Genomic DNA, 21,343 nt, shown 5'->3' on the forward strand with positions numbered 1-21,343 from the left:
TCAAGGAAATAGATTTACAACCCTTGGTTTTTCTGTCATTGGCTTTTCTACCTTATGCCTGGGACAATCTAATCACTTCAGGATATCCCTGGACACATCAAGCTAACCTAGTCTTTGAATAGTGTCCTAGCATGTTAGGTCAATGAACAGGCTGCTGAGAAGCTGCTGTGGCTTCTCATTTATATGTAATGGGATATTGGTTTTTCCTCCAATCCCAGCAGGCTAGCCCAAGAAATCAATACCTCACTAGTCAGTGAAGCAAACAAAGATGAAACAGGAGGCCTTGGGAGAGCAGGGCTGCTGCCCACAAATCGAAGGCCACTTACTTCAAAGATGGCAAACAAGACACATCAAAGAAGGTAAAGGACCACAAAACACAGACAAAATCAATACTGAAAAAAAATGAAGTAACACAGGGAAGGAGAAGGCAAATATGTCTTAGTAACAAAACCCCTACTGACACAGGAAGCAACCGTTCCTAGAATGGTTCTGACAGAGGAGACAGGGCTTGTGCCTGTTGTTCTTCTTTCCAAGGTACAATGCTGGTATAGGAAACACCAGCCATATCCAGAATCAATCAGACCTGCGTGTAAATCCTAGCTCTGAGACTCACTAGTTGTGTGACTTTGCATAAGTTACTTAAATCCTGTTGTGCTTTAGTTTCCACATTACAAAATGAGGATAAAATAGCCCTAATTTTAAAAGAAACTCTAATGAATTAAATTATATAATGACTAAGATTGAGTCAAAAATGAAGTAGACAATCAAACAAAAGAGAACGTGTACCTTCTAGGTAAACATGGCAGACTTACCAAAACGCTGAAAAAATGATTTCAAAGAAACAAAATATTCCAATTAGAAACTCAAGAATTAAAAGAATGAGAAAATGTGCAGCAACATTCAAGAGATTTTAACACATCTTTAGAAATCTGAACATAATGGATAATGTAGTGGATTTACAACAACAAGGGCTTTGAATAGAGGGATCTGGGTTCTAATTCTGACTCTGCCACTTGCTACCCATATGATCATGGGTAAATCATTCAATGTCTCTAAGCCTCAGCTCCTTAATTTGTAAAACAGGCATAATAACAGCACCTCATACATAAGGGTTTGTGAGAAGTAAATGAAACAAAGCACTTAGGACAAGGCCTGGTAAGAAGAGTAAGAGTATGTTTCATTAATATGAAGTTTCACTATTATTCTTAATAGTAAGATTCTTTGTGGTCTGGTATTGACAATTTTCTGATAAGTGATAAAGCTATTAATTCTGCAGCAGTGACATGTTCTTACTTAAGATATCTTAGAGGGGTGCCTGGGTGGCTTAGCTGGTTGAGCGTCCACCTTTGGCTCAGGTCATGATCTCAGGGTCCTGGGTCGGGTCCCAAGGCAGGCTCCCTGCTCAGCGGGGAGTCTGCTTCTCCCTCTCCCTTTGCCCCTCCCCCAATTCCTGCTCTCTCTCTCTCTCTCTCTCAAATAAATCTTTTTTTAAAAAAAGATATCTTAGAATAAAGATTAAAACTTGTCTTTGCTTTTAAGAATACGCAGGATCTCCTAACAGTGGCTTCCAATGCCCCTATGCATAGCATCCCTTAAAAGGAGTTCCTCTCACTAGTCCCTCTTGGATCTTCCTTTGGGGACTCTTTCATCCTTAGTGACAAGGAAGCTGTTTTACTCTTGGGCAGAGGTAACAGCCTTTCCTTCAATTGATACTGTATTATAATTATTTGTTTATGTGAGTTTCCTCCCAGGAGACTGGAAATTCTTTTTTTTAAAAAAGATTTTATTTATCTATTTGACAGAGAGAGAGCACAAGCAGGGGGGAATGGCAAGCAGAGGAGAGGGAGAAGCAGGCTCCCCGTAGGGCAGGGGGAGCCCGACATGGGACTCGATCCCAGGACCCTGGGATCATGACCCGAGCCGAAGGCAGTTGCCTAACCAACTGAGCCACCCAGGCGCCCTGAGACTGGGAACCTCTTAATGGGAAGAATCTGTGCCCTTTAGCATCAGTGCCCCACTGCTTGGCAAAGTGCCTATATAAATACATAGTAGCTATTCAAGGACTACTTCAGGAATGAATGAATGAATACATGAGTGAATGAATGAACAAAAGTATAACACAAGGCATCCTAACTAGGGTGCGTATCAAAATCACCAAAGGACTATTTTTCAAAAACATACATTTTGTGCCCCTCCAGATACCTCAGAGCAGGGCTGAGCCATGTTCAACCTTAGCAAGCTCCTCAGGAGTTCCTGATGTACAATTCCTCAAGAATCATTGTCACCGGGAGTGCCTGGGTGGCTCAGTCAGTTAAGCATCCGATTCCTGATTTTGGCTCAGGTCATGATCTCAAGGTAGTAAGATCGAGCCAGGCTCCATGCTCAGCGGGGAGTCTGCTTGTGATTCTCTCCCTCTGCTCTCTGCCCAACTTGTGCTTTCTCACTCTCTCTCTCAAATAAATAAATGAAGCTTTTAAAAAAAAAAAATCATTGTCACTGCATTGAGTTCTGGACTAGATCTGAAGTCTCGGCCTGGTTTCTCCAATGAAAATCATTGAAAAGCTTCTCTGGAACTCCATTTTACTAGTAGTAAGAAAAAACCAGTATGATAGCCATTGTGCATGACTCAAACGACAGTAACTAAAGAAAATGAGAGATGGCTATAAACAAGATGACAGGAATTTCAATGGGGAGAAAACTGCTAAATTGTGGTCCTGGGGTGTGAAGGAGGAATACGCTGGATAATAAGATCCACAGGCTAATGGGAGATTCTTGTGGGCTGCTTTGTGGCATGACCAAGTAAACAGTCCTGCAGTTCCCAGTCTAGGGACCAAGGCATGAAAGGGGGGTTATTTCCCTCATCTTCATTTTCCTTCTCTGCTCCCCCTCCACACTGCAGGGCACTACAGGCTCCCTGCTGTGCAGTGTCTATAGTGCTTTCTGGATGAAAGGTGTGTATAAGGTGGAGTCTTCCTGGGAAATACAGCAGTAAATTAATTTTTCTGCTTCTGCACAGCTCTCTAAGGACAGAAATACCTCCACAAAGGGTAGGGAAAAGAATAATACAGTAAAAGAATCTTCTGAAAGAGTCCTTGAAAAGGAGTGCAGCAAATAGTTCTGTTGCATCCAATAACCACTAACCACAGGACCACGCTGCATGTGCGAGCCACTGAGCTGGTGGATGACCTGGAAGGTTTCCCAGTGCAGTGCAGGGGTCAGGCACCCAGAGAAAGAACCTTAACATAACTGTGGCAAGAGATGGGGGAAACTACCTGAGAGTCAGTAAAGGAGAGTGCTTGAGCCAAGTCCTAAGGGAAGAATTGAGAGAGAGGTACATAACTTTAGGAAGCATGGCCCAGTCAGGGGGAATAGCAAAATGTGACAGGGGATGTGATGCAGTTTAGTATCACCAGGGGACAAACGGAGGAACAAGGTAGCCAGAGACAGGCCTGGAGGGTCAAGAAAAGACCTCACTGTGGGGTTTTCTATGCTCAGGAATGGGGGGTTTCTGAAGGGTGAGTAACCTGGTTCTCAGGGACCATGGCTTAGATGTCCAGGTGGATGTGAGGTCTCCACATCAGATGATCTGATGGGCAGAAAAGCTAATGAATTTAGTTTCAGATGTATTGGTTTAAAGAGTTGTCTGGGTGATATCCAGGTAGAGATCCAGAAGGATATGAAGTTTGAAGTATGGGAAGGAAGTCTTGGTTAGAGATCAAGATCCAGTTGGAAAGCTGACTCCAGAAACATAAATTAATGAGCATGGCTGTGTTCCAATAATACTTAATTTACAAAATAGGGGGCAGGCTATACCTGGGCTACAGGCTATACACTGATCCCTGCTCTAAGGTGTCTAAATTTGAATCAAGAAGTAGAGCCTACAGAAGTCGGGTTATATTATAGTAGGTAGGTTGAGTTTTTAGCACCATAGAGTACAGACACCATGAGAAAAGTCTGGAGATACACTATTAAAATTGTCCAAGTGTAAGATGGGAAAGATCTAAGCTTTAAGTAATGAAATTGGGAACCATGCAGGAGAGAAGGACATATGTCACACCTTGCCTCCCGCACACCAAGCTATGATGATATCCTCTGAGAGTCCATATCTACTTTCCTACAATGTTTTAGTCATAGTAGGATCTCAGATTATCTATGAAATTACAAGCACAGACATAGAAAACCTCTGGAGAACCAATTTAGCTAAAGATAAAAATTAAAATATTATTATTAATTTAGACTTACTTAGGAAAGTAGCTTGAGTTTGAGGCTCTTGCACTCACACTACCCTCAACTTAAGAAACAATTTCCATCTTTCATTGTAGGGCATTAAGAATCTGTCAGAGCAACGATTCAGATAATGGTGGCCTCATAAAATGAGTTTGGAAGTTTTCCTTCCATTTCTATTTTTTGGAACAGTTTCAGAAGAATAGGTATTAATTCTTCTTTAAATGTTTGGTAGAATTCCCCTGGGAAGCCATCTGGCCCTGGGCTCTTTTTGTTGAGAGATTTTTGATGACTGCTTCAATTTCCTTAGTGGTTATAGGTCTGTTCAGGTTTTCTATTTCTTCCTGGTTCAGTTTTGGTGGTTTATACATCTCTAGGAATGCATCCATTTCTTCCAGATTGTCTAATTTGCTGGCATAGAGTTGCTCATAATATGTTCTTAGAATTGTTTGTATTTCTTTGGTGTTGGTTGTGATTTCTCCTCTTTCATTCATGATTTTGTTGATTTGGGTCATTTCTCTTTTCTTTTTGATAAGTCTGGCCAGGGGTTTATCAATCTTGTTAATTCTTTCAAAGAACCAGCTTTTAGTTTCGTTGATCTGTTCTGCTGTTCTTTTGGTTTCTAGTTCATTGATTTCTGCTCTGAAATTTATTATTTCTCTTCTCCTGCTGGGTTTAGGCTTTATTTGCTGTTCTTTCTCCAGCTCCTTTAGGTGTAGGATTAGGTTGTGTATTTGAGACCTTTCTTGTTTCTTGAGAAAGGCTTGTATTGCTCTATACTTTCCTCTCAGGGCTGTCTTTGCTGTATCCCAAAGATTTTGAACAGTTGTGTTTTTATTTTCATTGGTTTCCATGAGTTTTTTTAATTCTTCTTTAATTTCCTGGTTGACCCATTCATTCTTTAGTAGGATGCTCTTTAGCCTCCATGTATTTGAGTTCTTTCCGACTTTCCTCTTGTGATTGAGTTCTAGTTTCAAAGCATTGCACAGCAAAAGAAACAGTCAACAAAAAAGACAACTGACAGAATGGGAGAAGATATTTGCAAATGACATCTCAGATAAAGGGCTAGTATCCAAAATCTATAAAGAACTTATCAAACTCAACACCCAAAGAACAAATAATCCAATCAAGAAATGGGCAGAAGACATGAACAGACATTTTTCTAAGGAAGACATCCAAATGGCCAACAGACATATGACAAAGTGCTCAACATCGCTCAGCATCACGGAAATCCAAATCAAAACCTCAATGAGATATCACCTCACACTAGTCAGAATGGCTAAAATTAAGAAGTCAGGAAACGACAGATGTTGGCGAGGATGTGGAGAAAGGGGAACCCTCCTACACTGTTGGTGGGAATGCAAGCTGGTGCAGCCACTCTGGAAAACAGTATGGAGGTTCCTCAAAAAGTTGAAAATAGAGCTACCCTATGACCCAGCCACTGCACTACCGGATATTCACTCCAAAGATACAAATGTAGTGATCCAAAAGGGCACATGCACCCCAGTGTTTATAGCAGCAATGTCCACAATAGCCAAACTATGGAAAGAGCCAAGATGTCCATCGACAGATGAATGGATAAAGAAGAGGTGGTATATATCTACCATGGAATATTATGCAGCCATCAAAAGGAATGAAATCTTGCCATTTGCAACAACATGGATGGAACTGGAGGGTATTATGCTGAGTGAAATAAGTCAATCTGAGAAATACATGTATCATATGATCTCACTGATATGAGGAATTCTTAATCTCAGGAAACAAACTGAGGGTTGCTGGAGTGGTGGGGGGTGGGAGGGATGGGGTGGCTGGGTGATAGACATTAGGGAGGGTATGTGCTATGAGCGCTGTGAATTGTGTAAGACTGTTGAATCACAGATCTGTACCTCTGAAACAAATAATACATTATATGTTAAAAAAAGGAAGAAGATAGTAGGAAGGGGAAAATGAAGGGGGGGGAATCGGAGGGGGAGATGAACCATGAGAGACGATGGACTCAGAAACAAACTGAGGGTTCTAGATGGGAGGGAGTAAGGGGATGGGTTAAGCCTGGTGATGGGTATTAAAGAGGGCATGTACTGAATGGAGCACTGGGTATTATATGCAAACAATGAATCATAGAACACTACATCAAAAACTAATGATGTAATGTATGGTGATTAACATAATAAAATAAAAAAATAAAAAAAAAATTAATGATGTGGGGTGCCTGGGTGGCTCAGTCATTAAGCGGCAGCCCTCAGCTCATGTCATGATCTCAGGATCCTGGGACCGAGCCCCACATTGGGCTCCCTGCTCCACGGAAGCCTGCTTCTCCCTCTCCCACTCCCCCTGCTTGTGTTCCCTTTCTAGCTGTGTCTCTCTCTGTCAAATAAATAAATAAAATCCTTAAAAAAAAAACTAATGATGATATTGTATGGTGATTAACATGACATAATAAAATTTAAAAAAAAAGAAGCAATGATTCAAATGGTTGTACTACAGACTGGAGTTCATCATATGAAATGGTTGTTATCATTAAACACCGCCATCATTTCCTTTATATTTATTTATTTTACAGAGAGTGCACAGGGGGAGAGGCAGAGAGAGAGGGAGAGAGAATCTCAAACAGAGTCCCAGCTGAGTGCAGAGCCTGACACGGGGCTCAATCCCAGGACCCTGAGATCATGACCTGAGCTGAAACCAAGAGTTGGCCCCTTAACCTACTGAGCCATCCAGGCACCCTGCCATCATTTCCTTTAAATGATGTCTTCTAACTTTGCTCTGATTTTGGATTTCAGATTGGGCCCTTCCTTTTATGTCCCTGAGTATAGACAACTCTCATCAAATCAGCTAAACATCCAAGGTTAAATGTGCTGGGACCAAGTAAATCAGTGAAGGCACATCCTACAGCCTCATTTAAATTCTTTGGCGATGGATGCCTAAAACCTGGAATATCTATTTCCTATAGGAAATTCTAACATTTTAAGAATAAGAACTAACACCTCATAGCACGCTCTGAACTCAGAAAGGCCTTAATATACATCATTCATAGGACAGACCTGGATAGTCACTCAATACAAATTGTGTTGAATCAGTGAATGCACCAGTGACTGTCAAGAATTTTTTCATGGTTTGACATTTGAAAAATGGGAATAATCAGAGATGGCCTACTACCCAATTTAAAAATAAAAGTTTTTTTTTAAAAATGGTGTTCTATACTTAACCCACTAAAAAATGAATTAGAATGAGTCTCTACCCATACCCAGGTGAATTATCTATGCATTTCCAATTTGTATAAGGACATTATGTTTCTAAGTGCCTATTTTCTAGAAGCCTATAAAATAAATGATATGTGATACTACTCTTCAAGCAACTTCCAGAAAAATTAGCCACGTCTTAACTGCTGCATATTTCAGCCTGCAGAGTAATAATAATAATAATAACAATAAAGAACTCAGTAAACAATGAAACACAGAAAACTTTCCCTTTAAATGAGAATTCTAGACCAGCATTTCCTAAGCATGTTCCACTATTTTGTTTGTACATGATCAAACATATTTAGGAACTTCTGCATGGTGTAGTCCCCTCTTGGAGAAGATACCAGAAAAAGCCATTATTTGTATGGCACACCATCATTTTAGAAATCTACAGTGGCTCTAGGGCATATTTTGATTTTGAAATGTTAACATATGAAATAACAAAAAGAGTATGTTAGAATAAAAAAAATAAGATAGTAGTTATACAGCTTTAGAGAAGTCACCTATGTCTCAATGTTTTATTTCTTTCAAATGGTGAATAATAATAAAGCCTACTCCATAGGTTCATGCTAAGGATTGAATGAGTTCATATGCATAAAAATCTTTGCATGAGGGTCCCATATAGCAAACAGCAAGAAATACAGCCATGGTTCTTACGAGAGACTCAGAATGCACATTTGAATATCAAAGCCCCGAGAAGTCCCGCAGCAAGGGAAAATGTCGTTCAGGTTTGTTTTCTCAAATGTCTTTGACCATGTATATTAATCCTGGTTCTTGGTTGCAAGACACAGAATCTGAAGCTGGCTAAATATGGAATAGTTTATTCAAGAGATACTGTGTAGCTTGCAGGATTATTCAACAGTCTAAAGAAATAGGCTCAAACCTAAGCTTCCAAAAACTCAAACCCCACATAAAACAGGCCTGATGAGGATACAGCTGCCAGCCACCATTGAGCACTGGGTCCTAAAAATCCGCAAATCTTCTAGGAGCTCAACTTGAATTCAACTGTCCCCGGGGCCAGTAGTGATTCTCTTTCTAGGTCAAGCACAGGACCCTGCAAACTCTGCTGTCTCCCAAGGATAGAGGCCTGTGCTGCCTCTACCTACCCCCCACCCCCACCCCCACCAAAAAATGGATTTTGTATTGCACCTTCTTCGTCTAGTTGCTCAATCAGTATGACTGATGGAATCTAGGTCATATGCCTATGCTCTGGCTGCAAAGAGAGCAAAAGAAGAAAGTTTTATGGGTTCCTCCTGGGGAGATAAGCCTACTATGGCTAGAAGTTCCCCAAAGATAGCAAACGTATGTAATAATTGCTAGAAATCCAAAACACATGAAAAATATCACTACACTGAGGACCACCACCTCCTCCCTGTAAAAAATGAATAACTTCTTATGGAGAGCACTGCTGAGTATACTCCTTCCCCCAGAAGGACACACATCAACATTTTTCTTTTTAACTGCAGGAAGATACTAAAATTGAGTGGAGTTTAATGTAAGAAAGTTTCTTCCTGGGGTACCCATTGATTTTAGAACATTCTGAGCAAGAGGAGGGGCCTAAAAAGTCACTATACATAGGATAGAAATCTGCTAGGACTAGGACACGAGGTGGAGGGGACCATGAGCCAGGAGCACTGTAGGTCTGTGACCTTGGTTCCTGTCACCACCATTGGATAGATATTACTGTTCCACTATTTCCCAGGCATTTTCCTGGTGTCCTGTTTCTAAACACAGCCACCCATGAGCCACTGCACCCTAAAAGCAGGATGGAACAGCCTGGAAAGAGCTGAGATATAGAAACAGACCCTTCTACCGAGTGTAGCTTCTATGTGCATCAGAGCTAAGTATGGACGGTGACATCCAGACCAGTAGATGGGCTGCAGGAACAGGGGATAGGGATGTTATGCTTGAGGGGTAGGTATGGTGTATATGTGTAATCCGCATAACATATACCTATGTCACTTAATGCTCTCAACAACCCTAGAAGGTGGGTGGGTGTGGCCATAAAAGTGAACCTTAAAGGAGCAACTGGTGGAGATTCAGGCCATGGTTACCACCAATATACCAGGTAAATGGGTCAGCAGGTAGCAGGACCCCATCGGCCACTGAGAAGGCCCCAGAAGATAGGACTCCCAACATTGGGGATGGTCCAACAAGAACAGACCAAGGCTCTCATCCTAAAGACACAAATCTACCAAAATGTGTTGTCAAGACTGGGCTTGGGCACAGGAATACATAAAATAGACATTATTAGAACTCAGGTATAATGCGGACAGTGAGATGTACTGGAGCTCCTGATCTATAGGATGATTATGTAAATCTAAATTACAACCCAGGAATGGGGGTGTTACAATAATTATGCTAGGACAGCAGGATAAACCATGAATGTCCTTAGAAAATGGGACATGTGATCACAAGTATATATTATCTGGCCCTAGTGAATCCACAGGTGGAATTCAAGTAAATGCAGCTGAGAAAGGGAAAGAATGCAAAGGTTGAAAACTAAAGAAAATTCAACTTAGGAGAGATAGTTTTTCCTTTTATTCCTTTGGTTTCAATATTTGAAGAGATAATGTAAAAAATCAGAGATGCTAGTAGCATACATTTTATTTTTTCGCTCTTAATTCATAGCCAGAGGCTACCATGAATGTTCCAGCAACAGCAATGAGACATGAAAACTCTCATGGAAAGTTATTCCTGAAGACTAAAGAGCAAGAGGGCAAATTTCCCTCAGCAGTAGTTTCAGCAGCAAGAAGGAGACTAGAAACTCTTCTACCACCCTGCAAGTTTCAGCTTCAGAAATGGCCAAGCCACAGGATTGCTGCAAGACATGGCTATGGGGTCAAAGCCAAAGATCATGGCCTTTGGCGCATTCAAAGTTTTAGAGACGTAAAAAGAATGAAATCAGATGTTTATCACCAGAATGAATGATTACAACATCACACAAAAGGACTTTAATTATTAGTAGATTCACTTTCTAAGAGAAAGATCTCTATGAGAAATGTTCCCTGATCCCAAATGTTGTAATCAAAGAAGGAGTGGATCGTAGTCTCCAAATGCTGTCATCTTGTCTTCAGGTAGATAGTCTGATCTGGCCCTCTATTTGCAAATGCTGTGATACTATCCTCAGAAAGGAAGCAGAGTTTTATCAGTTTTATCAGAGATCTTTTAAAAAGACTTTTAGAGCAGTTTGACACTCCAGCCTCAACGCTGCAGTATTGTTCCTGAGATTCTAGATGAATACTAACCTGGCACCGGGAAGACATGTTCATTATTTAGACATTCAGGACAATTTCAATAGCAGTACATTTGGAGGGAAGATGTTGAATGCAGTACAATGAGGCCTTGTACCCTCTTTAGCATTTCAGCGTACTTCAGGCTTGTGAAATCCCTCCACCCTCTCTTTGTACAAAGCTTCTCTTCAAAGTTTACACTGGCAGGGATTTGGAGGATTAAAAATCCCGTATCTAAGTACAGTAGGTCAGTCAGGCCTTAAGTTAATGAACCTCATGCTCTTAAGCAGAGTTTGACTGTAGCGGTCAAGCAAGAAATGTCAGAGTGAGGAGAAAGAAAATGGCCAAGAGGTTCTTTGGTCCACAAGCAAGTTTAGTCCTCCCTACAAATTCATAGGTCTTTTTCTTTCTTTTCTTTTCCTTTTTCTTTCCTTCTTTCTTTCTTTTTTTTCCTAACACTTTTCCTCAAACACCCTATATATTTTACTTATACTTTATTGTTTATCATTATCCAGGAGGTCAGGATTCTGTGTGTTTTATACATTGCTATATTTCCCAGAGCCTGGTACATAACAGCTGTTCAGTAACATTTGTTGAATAAATGAATGAGTGAGTGATGGAAGACTCCCTCACCAAATAGATGAGTCATTCATTCCAGTTTGCCCTTCAGATGGAAAATAACGTATTGAGAAAAGGATTTCTCTAAAATCCTACTCTTCTACACCTGTACCTGGAGTTTCCAGGCAGAAAAGCAATTCTTTTGAAAGAAAGGAATTTGAAGGAATATGCAGAAGCCATAGAATAAAACTGAGTGTGGAGCTAAGGAATAAGGAGAATAGGTGAATTCACATGCATTTTGCCATTTAAAATGAAAAAAGCCTAACGTCCAAAAATCAAACTATAAAAAATGTCATATTTCTGGGGTGCCTGGGTGGCTCAGTCGGTTGAGCATCTGACTCTTAATCTCTGCCCAGTTCTTGATCTCGGGGTCATGAGTTCAAGCCCCACATTCAAAAAACAAAGTCATATTTTTCAAAATTCTGTAACCTCATCAGACCTGTGAGTTTTGCTCTACATTCATCTCTTTATTGGAATCATCCCTCAAACAAACAAACCAAAAGCGTTCATTGACAAGAAAATTAGAAAGACAACAGCAAATGATGGACACTGTGTTCTGAATCAAAGGAAAAATCCTAAGAAATAGGGGAAACAAAGGGTTTTGGAAGAGAGAAGGAGAAAAAGCATACTAGTGTGCTGTGGCTCCAAAAAGGAAGGCAAAAAACCCAGGAACTTCTGGAAGTAGCAACTTCCAGGCACAGGCCAGCTCAGAGATACCAGAGAGAGGAGGCAGACACTGAGACCATCCAGGGCATGTGGCCAGAACAAAAAAGCATCCCAGCTATGACCAAGAAAGTGGCACCACCACCCTCTTCTCCATCTCCATCATCCCCCAACCCACGCAGTTGCCTAATCCCCGTTGGTGTTTAAACTTCAGCGAGGGGAGCCTGGGTGGCTCAGTTGGTTGAGTGTCTGTCTGCCTTTGGCTCAGGTCCTAATCCCAGGGTCCTGGGATCGAGCCGCGTGTTGGGCTCTCCACTCAGCGAGGAGCCTGTTTCTACCTCTCCCTCTGCCCCTCCCTCTGCTTGTGCTTGCTCTCTCTCGCTCTCTCTCTCAAAATAATAAATAATTACCTTAAAAAAAAAAAAAACTTCAGTGAGAGTCTCAAATCAGGTTTTTCTTTCCTATCCCTATAGCATTTACCCTCGTTCAAAGCCTTGCCATTTTCCCATAGGAATGCAACGACTACCATGTTACTCAGTCTCTAGGTTGATCTGCCTCCTGTCTATCTTTCCCTAGTCCTTGGGGAAAATAGGTCCATTCTGCTCTCCAGCATAAAATGGGTCAGAGATTCCACCTCAGTCTATTTGAATGACATCCGTTCACATTATATTTTTGAACCATTCTCAAATGATTTGCAATAAGGCCTTAGTGTGATTTCCATAAGTACAGAGACAATGCCTATCTTATTCACAGCTGAATCCCAAGCAACTAGCACAGTGCCTGTGCTCCATAAGTCTTTAATATGTTTTCCACAAATAAATAAAAATGGGAAAATTATGATATAAAACTATACAGAATGCAATCCTAGTAATGTAAAATATATTTATATATTTATATGTAAAATAAATAGATATTATATAAATATATATCTATTTCAATATATAATTCATTTATAAATATAAAACATAAATTATTTCATATACATTAATGTAAAATATATGCACACAGGAAATAGCAGAAAAATACAGTGAAACATTTATTTTTTTAATATATGCTTTTTTTTAACTTTCAAAATTTACTATAAAAGCTTTTTTCTCTCTCTCTGATACTGAGATACAAAAATATAAGCAAAAACAAAAGGGAGTAGAGCAAAAACCATGCCTCTGACAAATGAGATAGCAGCATGGGGAAGAATGGGAAGAATAATATCCTTATCATGCCACATAGGGTTCTTCATCTTCCAGCCCTGATTCTGCCTCACATCCTGCTATTCCTCTGCCCCCCAGAAAAATGAGAAGTGCCAAACAACATGATGTTCTTCGCAATTACACTTGCTGTCTACTCTCTCACTCCACTATCCCAGTATTCCCAATGTGATAGTTCCACATTCTGGCCATCTTTTCATTTTTAGGGCAAAGCACAATTCCTGGCATACAGAAGAACATATTAAATATTGATGGAGTAAATTAATTAACATATGGATAAGGCAGTGACATTGAATGCGAGGCCCATTTCTTTCATTTACTCTAAAATCATACTTACCTAATAGGGTTGTGTGAGGACTAAATGAGAAAATGCATATAAAATATGCCCGACAGATAATAAGCACTCAATAAACAAACACAGTTATTAACCATTATCACTGAGACCACATACAAGTCGCTTTTTGCTCTCTTAGCCAAAATCATCTTAAATTGTGGATAGTAATTTCTGCCCTGCCCACTCATCCCCTTGAGATGAGAAAGAGCTTCAAGCAATCTGGGAACTATAAATCACTAGACAAACACATATTAATATCATGATGATGATGACAATGACTATATGATTATTTTCTTTCTGACTCTTGCCTAATGCATTTCTCCTTTAAGTTCACATTACCTTTGCTGATGTTTCAAACCATCCTACGAAACCATGCTCCTTGCAGAACTGGTCCATCTTGAGGCCATTGTTCATGAGCACGTCCTTCCCCTGGTCACATTTGTTGGCCAACAAAACCACGGAAACTGGTTTGCCATTAGGGAGACTTAACTTTGAGTCCAAATCACTTTTCCACTTTGTCACTGCTTCAAATGTAGCTGGCCTGGTGACATCGAAGACAATAAATGCACCCATAGCTTCTCGGTAATAGACCCTTGTCATGTTTCCAAATCTTTCTTGACCTATCACCAAAAAGAAATAGAAATCAAAACCTTATTACAATTGTAAACAAAATCACATATTGGAACCTCATGAGGCCTCCAGTATGAGCAGATCACTCAGGAAAGTTCTTCAGTGCTCATCTTTAGAGTGAGCTGAATATACAGTCAATCAGCTTTGTTTTTGATCTTTGAGTCCAGAAGGCATTCATTCATTTAACAAGAACCTATTTACTAAAACTTCTGGATATCATGTAAGGTTCTAGAAGTGTGCTAGTACAGCATGCCACTAGTCACACACAGCTACTTAGGTTTAATTAATTAAAATTAAATAGAGTTTACAATTCAGTTCCTCAGTCACACTAGCTACCTACATTTCAAGTGTTTAGTAACCACATGTGGCCAGTGGCTATAGGATTAGACGACTCCAGTATAGAACATTTCCATTATCCCTGAATGTTCTACTGGACAAAACTGCTCTAAGCACTTGGGATACAATGATTAAAACATGAAAATCCCTGCCATCATGGAGCTTATATTTTAGTGGGTGATAAATTATAAACATAATAAATATAACTAAATTATGTAATATGTTAAAAGGCACCCAAAGTCAATCCAATTAAGGGTAGTAGTAGCTAGCATTTATTTGTATCTACTAACCATCAGAAATGCAGTTTACACAAATAATCATGAAGGTAAAATTACTATCCCCATTTTACAGTGAGAATGTTGAGACCTCAAGAGGCTAAGTAACTTGTTCAAATTATACAGATGGTGTGCTTTGGAAGTTGGAATTCAAATCCGAATTGAGATTCAAATCTTTTTGAACCCAGAGCCCATAGTCATTTGCCAACATTGAATACTCTCAACTACTAAATCATTAGTCTTAGACTATCTCTCCTCCAGGCTTATGTACCGAGGGTGTCCCACTCAATGCAACTAAACAGATAATAGATATTTATATTGATGCCAGTGTCCGGACTACATGCTTGGAATACAACAGTAAACTAGATGGCCTTAAGTACTCTACAATCTATTGGATAAGAAAAGCCCTTGGACAGAGAAGAGAGAGAGAGAAGCAGGCAGGCATTGGTCTTATTTAGACCAATCAGCTAGAATCACTTTTGCTCTGATTCTTAATTTTTTAAGTGAATGTTGGTCAGTTTGTTAAACACTCTAAGGTTAGCCTTCCTCATCTGCAAAATGGCAGCAATAATGTGTACCTCACAGGGCTGTCGTGTGGATGAAATGAATGAACATATGGAAAGCACCCAGGATGGGACTGTAGAACTAACTGGCCGTTGAGATTTCCCTGACTTTCTCCAGCATGTTAAAAATTATGAAAGACAATATGATGTAGGTAGTGAAATCAGAGTTCCAAAGCAGAATTTATGGCAAAAAAATACTGGGATTTCTGCTGATTAATAAAATGAAATGAATCCTTTTGCTTATAACTCTAGCCACTAGTAGTAGCTGAAGACAGAAGATAATGAAGACTGGGTTTGTATTTTTTGAACCCAAAACTCCAGAAGTGTAGGACCACACAAAGGCCTTTTATTCTGATTTGGTCATTTATTTATGGTAAGAGTCTTACAAAGTTATATAAATTAAAGCAAAGTGAAGTCTGTATTTAATAAGCCAACTTGTTGCAAAAAGAATAAAATGACGAAATTGGTGGGTATCTAAGAAGATACCAGGTCCAGGTCAACATCTCTAAGAACACTTCACACTAACTTTGAGCGCAAGGTGTTGTGATGGTGAGTTTTAATTCACATTTTGTGGGCACCTGAGTGGCTCAGTCAGTTAAGTGTCTGCCTTCGGCTCAGGTCATGATCCCTGGGTCCTGGAATCGAGCCTCTCCCTCTCCCTCTGCAGCTCCCCCTGCTTATTCTCACTGTCTCTCTGTCAAATAAATAAGTAAATCGTTAAAAAAAAAAAAAAAAAAACTCTTTGCAGGTTGTTATAGTCACATGGGCATGAGCATTGCAGATTGTGAGGACATGATCCATGAGCACTTACTTAGTGAAAATGGACGCAGTTCAAGTTTGGTGCCCTAGTGGTCCTAGTGGGTGAGCCTCATACTTGTATCAGTGGAGAGAAGAGCATTCTATAAGGGACAGCACATGGCGACCCTAAAACATTTCTTACACGGGTTTTACCACAGAAGCTTTTCTTTGTCCCCCCACAATCATCTAGCCAATGAAAGAAAGTGGCATAATACTCTTCATATGACACACAACCCGCAGTTGAACTTTCATTTCTCCCAAATAAGTTTTAAATTTCTTTTATTTCCTTTCCTTTTTTGGTTCCTAATAGAAACAGTGATCCCCTTTGATACTGCTCAGGATGGCCATGACATTTCAGGAAGATAGGGGGAAAAAAAGCCCTCTGTGATCATTCAGGACTCTGAAGGCCTCTGGGCTTTGTGCAGTTGTCTTATGATCCCTTGCAGGAACTAATCAGATGAAAGGCAAAGTCATGAGTTATTCAATAATCTGCTTGTCCAGAGGTTTTCATAGTAGAGTAAGGAGGTCCTCAAGAAGAAAGATTTTTACAGTTCAAATATATGGCAAAGGGTCGTTTTTAAGACTATGCAAAAAAGCAATGTATAGGCTTAATACCTTTGTAGGAATTCAAAAAGGACAATCTGTGTGTTTGTGTGTGTGTCTGTGTGTGTTTGAGTTTGTGAGGGTAAGTGTGCTAGATTAGGAACAAGGAGAAAAAAAGTGATCTTTGTATATTGAGGTCACTGGGCCCTCAGACTTGAAAAGTTTGTATATCCGGTGTTCCGGCAAGAGGTCATGTTCAGACAAGGGCATTTCCAGTGCTCACATTTTATCCTTACTTTGTCAGCTGATAGCTCTCTCTGCTGTTTCTTATTAAAAGAATGAGAACCATGTGACTTTTCATGAGTACCTACATATGGGCAATGTAGAGACCTGATGAATTTATCATAGGTAATTTACTTCAAACAAACAAACAAAAAAACATAGTTCAAAAATTCCCAGGGGGCTTAGATCACTCATTCAACACACATTTACTGAATAGCTAATATGGTCCAGGCTCTGTGTTATGTGCTGCAAATACATAGTTTTTTGCCCTTGAGGAACTTCTAAACTAAGACGTGTCATACTGGATGCCTGCGCCGAAAATGATCCAATTCACCATGTGTAGGTTCCCATTTCTCTTAGACTCTACACACACATCCATAGCCATGTCAATGTGACTCATGATTCAGTGTCCAGCTTCCAGGAAAGTTAAATGACAAAGCAATGAACCGAATCACAAAAGTTAATACAATGGCTGCAGTAATCATTTGGAAAATCTTGCTGCAGAAGGCAATAAACTGAACAGCCAGAAGACATGGGTCTTTGTCCTAATCACTGGTTACCCGTGCAGACTTAGACAAATGCATTTCTCTTTTTGAGACTCAGTTTCCTCACATGTAAAATGAATTTGTTCTTGCTGACCTCTAAGGTCCCTTCCTGCTTTCCTGCTTCTAGAGTTAAAATATTCCTAGTATATCAATGCTTGGCTTCTCTCCCAACAGCCTTAAATGGTCCATTTTGTGTCACAGACTCAGCTAAAAATGTATACAGGCAATACAGTCATAATGTGTATTTAATGGTATTTTCACTTGGTAATTAGTACTCTAGAGATGTTCTCAGTGGGCATAACCAAGCCAGGAATCCTCTACATAGGCATAGAAATAACAGGAGGAAGTGAGTTGGTGTTCTGTTAACCTGGGCACATTCTTTTACCACTCCACCACTAACCTAATAGCTCTGTGAGCTCAGTGAGGCTCTACCATTCTGAACCTCAGTTCTCCTCATTGGTAAAATAGTGGTTTGGATACCTGAAACTAAATTCATTACTGCCTCTGGGAAGCCCTCTAGTCATCCTCCTCGATGCAGGCATCCCGCTCTTCACCTGCTACACCCAGCCCAGGTGTTCCCTCCAGTTCTTAGCATCACTAGTAACACTGCCCCCTCCCAGAGCGGTACCTTCAAGTCATCTTCTGACTCTTTCCTCACCCCTCTGCCTAAAGGGTCTCCAACATTCTACCAATGCTTCTGTTTCTGAAGCAGGTCCTGATTACCCGCATCAGCGCTGCTACTGCTCCCATTCAGGCCCTCACTGGGAGCCCTGACAGCTTCCTCACTGAGGCTCTCAGGATCTCAGCTCTTGTCACTCCTGCTATCCCTTAAAATAAATATAAACACAGGTCTTCAGACATTCTGGCAGCATAAGAAATCACTAGATGGGCATCCATCAGAAAGAAATGAAATCACCATCTTCAAGAGCTGTCTGCACCCCCATGTTCACTGCAGCATTGTTCATAAGAACTGAGACCTAGAAACCTCTTAAGTGTCCATCAGTGAAGGAATGAATAAAGCAAATGTAGTATATACATAGAGTGGAATATTATCAGCCATGGAAAAGAAGGAAATCCTGCCTTTTGCAACAACATGGGCAAAAGCAATGACAGCATTATACTAGGTGAATTAAGTCAGAGAAAAAAATACTGTATGATCTCACTTATATGTAGAATCCAAAAAAGCCAAACTTGTAGGGGCACCTGGGTGGCTCAGTCGCTTAAGCATCTGACTCTTGATTTCAGTTCAGGTCATGAGATCGAGCCCCGCATTGGACTCCAGGATGGGCATGGAGCCTGCTTAGGATTCTCTCTCTCCCTCTCCTTCTGCCCCTCCTCGCCTACCCCCACCACTCATGTGTTCTGTCTCTCTCTCTTTAAAAAAAAAAGCCAAACTTGTATAAAAGAGAGTAGAAAGGCGGTTGCCAGGACTGGGAGTAGAAGATATAGGGAGATGTTGGCCAAAGGGTATAAACTTCCAGTTATAAGATAAATAAGTTCTGGAGATCTAATGTACAGTATGGTAATCATATACTTGCAAGTTGCTAAGAGAGTAGCTCTTAAGTATTCTCACCACATACCCAAAAAATGCTAATTATGTGAGGTGATGATGGTGTTCATCCTATTGTGGTAATCATTTTGAAATATATAAGTATATTAAACCATCATGTTGTACAGTTTAAATCTACACAATGTTATATGCCAATTATATCTCAATAAAGCTGTAAAGAAAAATCCTCTTAGGTATTTAAAGAATACCCATTCCTGGGTCCTGCTCTTCTGAGATTCTTATTCTTCTAGTTTTGTGTGGGGCCCAGGAATCTGTTTTTAAACACTCCCTAGGTGAAGTCTTAAAATTCTATTTCTATCAGAATCCACTTTCAAAATGTAAACATTACCAGTATGCTCTACTGTTTTAGCCCTTCAATGACTCTTACATGCTTAGAAACAGACACCTTTATTAACACTGCACACAAGGAGACTGGCTCCAACCACCTTTCCAAACTCCTCCTGTCAATTCCTTCAATGCACTCCATGGTCAAACCACACGGGAGTACTTATTCTTTCTAAAACAATGATTTTCTTGATTTTCTTGCCCTTTCATACCTCTGCTCCCAAAGCCCGAATTCTTTCCCCATCTTCTCTCCCACTCCGCTCAGTGAAATTCTATGCATCTTACAATTGTGCCCTGAAATGTCATTATATTGGGGCAATGTTCCCTGGCCTCCCAGCTGAAACATGACTCTTTCTTGTGACCCCCACAGCATTTTCTTTATCCTGCACTATTCACCTTTATCATGCTATATATCTATGCTTCAGTCTCCACCATAGCACTGTAAAATCCTGAAGAGCAAGTTGACTATGTGTATACATATATACATATATGTATATATACACACATATATTTATCTATACATACACTCCTAAGCAGGTTCCACACTCAGTGTGGAGCCTGACATGGGGCTTTACGACCCTGAGATCATGACCTGAGCTGAAATCAAGAGTCAGATGGGGCACCGGGGTGGCTCAGTTGGTTAAGCATTTGCTTTGAGCTCAGTCATGATCCCAGTATCCTGGAATCAAATCCCGCATGGAGTCCTGCATCGACTCCTGCATCAGGCAGGTTCAGTGTGGAGTCTGCTTCTCCTTCTCCCTCTGCCCCTCCCCTCTGCTCGTGCATGCATGCATGCACTCTCTTTCTCAAATAAATAAGTAAAATCTTAAAAAAAAAAGTCAGATGCTTACCTGACTGAGCCATCCTGGCACCCTGATCATATTTTAGTGTTGCAAATCTGAGGCCTATTCTCTACTTGTATGATATAGTAAAAACTCAAGATACTATTGTAGAAATAAACTGAAATTAAAATTATTTTCCTCTAAAATACATCACCGTGTATTCATGAACTAGTGCTATGTACTAAAGCACTTACTCTACATTATACTTTCATTTCCAGTAAATAATCAATAGTGGAGAAAATTAACACTATTCTAACAGGGTTATGTACATATCTGCTGCAACAAGTTTCAGACTGGATTATGTTTTTGTTATCATTCTCATCTTCTTAAGAAATAATCGTGGTGTGTGTGTGTGTGTATATATATATATACATACACAATGGAATATTATGCAGCCATCAAAAAAATGAAATCTTTCCATTTGCAACAATGTGGATGGAACTGGAGGGTATTATGCTGAGCCAAATAAGTCAATCAGAAAAAGACATGTATCATATGATCTCACTGAAATGAGGAATTCTTAATCTCAGGAAACAAACTGAGGGTTGCTGGAGTGGTGGGGGGTGGGAGGGATGGGGTGGCTGGGTGATAGACATTGGGGAGGGTATGTGCTATGGTGAGTGCTGTGAATTGTGTAAGACTGTTGAATCACAGACCTGTACCTCTGAAACAAATAATACATTATATGTTAAAAAAAAAAGAAGAAGATAGTAGGAAGAGAAAAATGAAAGGGGGGAAATGGGAGGGGAAGACAAACCATGAGAGACTATGGACTCTGAGAAACAAACTGAGGGTTCCAGACTGGGCTGGGCGCTCGGGCTGAGCGGGCTTTCAGTGGCCGTGGGGCAGCGGCAGCATCCTCCTCTTCCTCCTCCTCCTCAGGTCCGTGAGCACAGGCAGCGGCCACTGTGGGTGCATCCAGTACAGAATCTGGAGGACTAGGAAAGATGGCGGAGGAGTAGGGGACCCTATTTCAACTGGTCCCCAGAATTGAGCTGGATATCTACCAGACCACTCTGAGCACCCACAAAACCAGCCTCAGATGTAAGAAGATCTGGATCTCTACAAACAGAATATCGCAGGCGGTTGGTTTTGAGGTGAAAAGCGGGGAGCCGTGAT

At 40.4% G+C, this 21,343-nt stretch overlaps 1 protein-coding gene across 1 annotated transcript in view; it reads right to left on the reverse strand.

Annotated features, from left to right (window-relative positions):
* RAB38 (RAB38, member RAS oncogene family) overlaps positions 1 to 21,343 on the reverse strand; it is a 78,894-nt gene that overhangs the window by 34,641 nt on the left and 22,910 nt on the right. Inside the window, exon 2 of the mRNA XM_028091713.2 lies at positions 13,856 to 14,136. Within this exon, the coding sequence (XP_027947514.1) occupies positions 13,856 to 14,136 (281 nt within the window). The remainder of the gene's footprint in view (positions 1 to 13,855; positions 14,137 to 21,343) is intronic.

This window comes from Eumetopias jubatus, unplaced genomic scaffold (genome assembly GCF_037043125.1).
Source record: "Eumetopias jubatus isolate StellerSeaLion01/CBP00866 unplaced genomic scaffold, mEumJub1_p1.0 scaffold_13, whole genome shotgun sequence".
In the NCBI taxonomy this organism is placed as follows: Eukaryota; Metazoa; Chordata; class Mammalia; order Carnivora; family Otariidae; genus Eumetopias; species Eumetopias jubatus.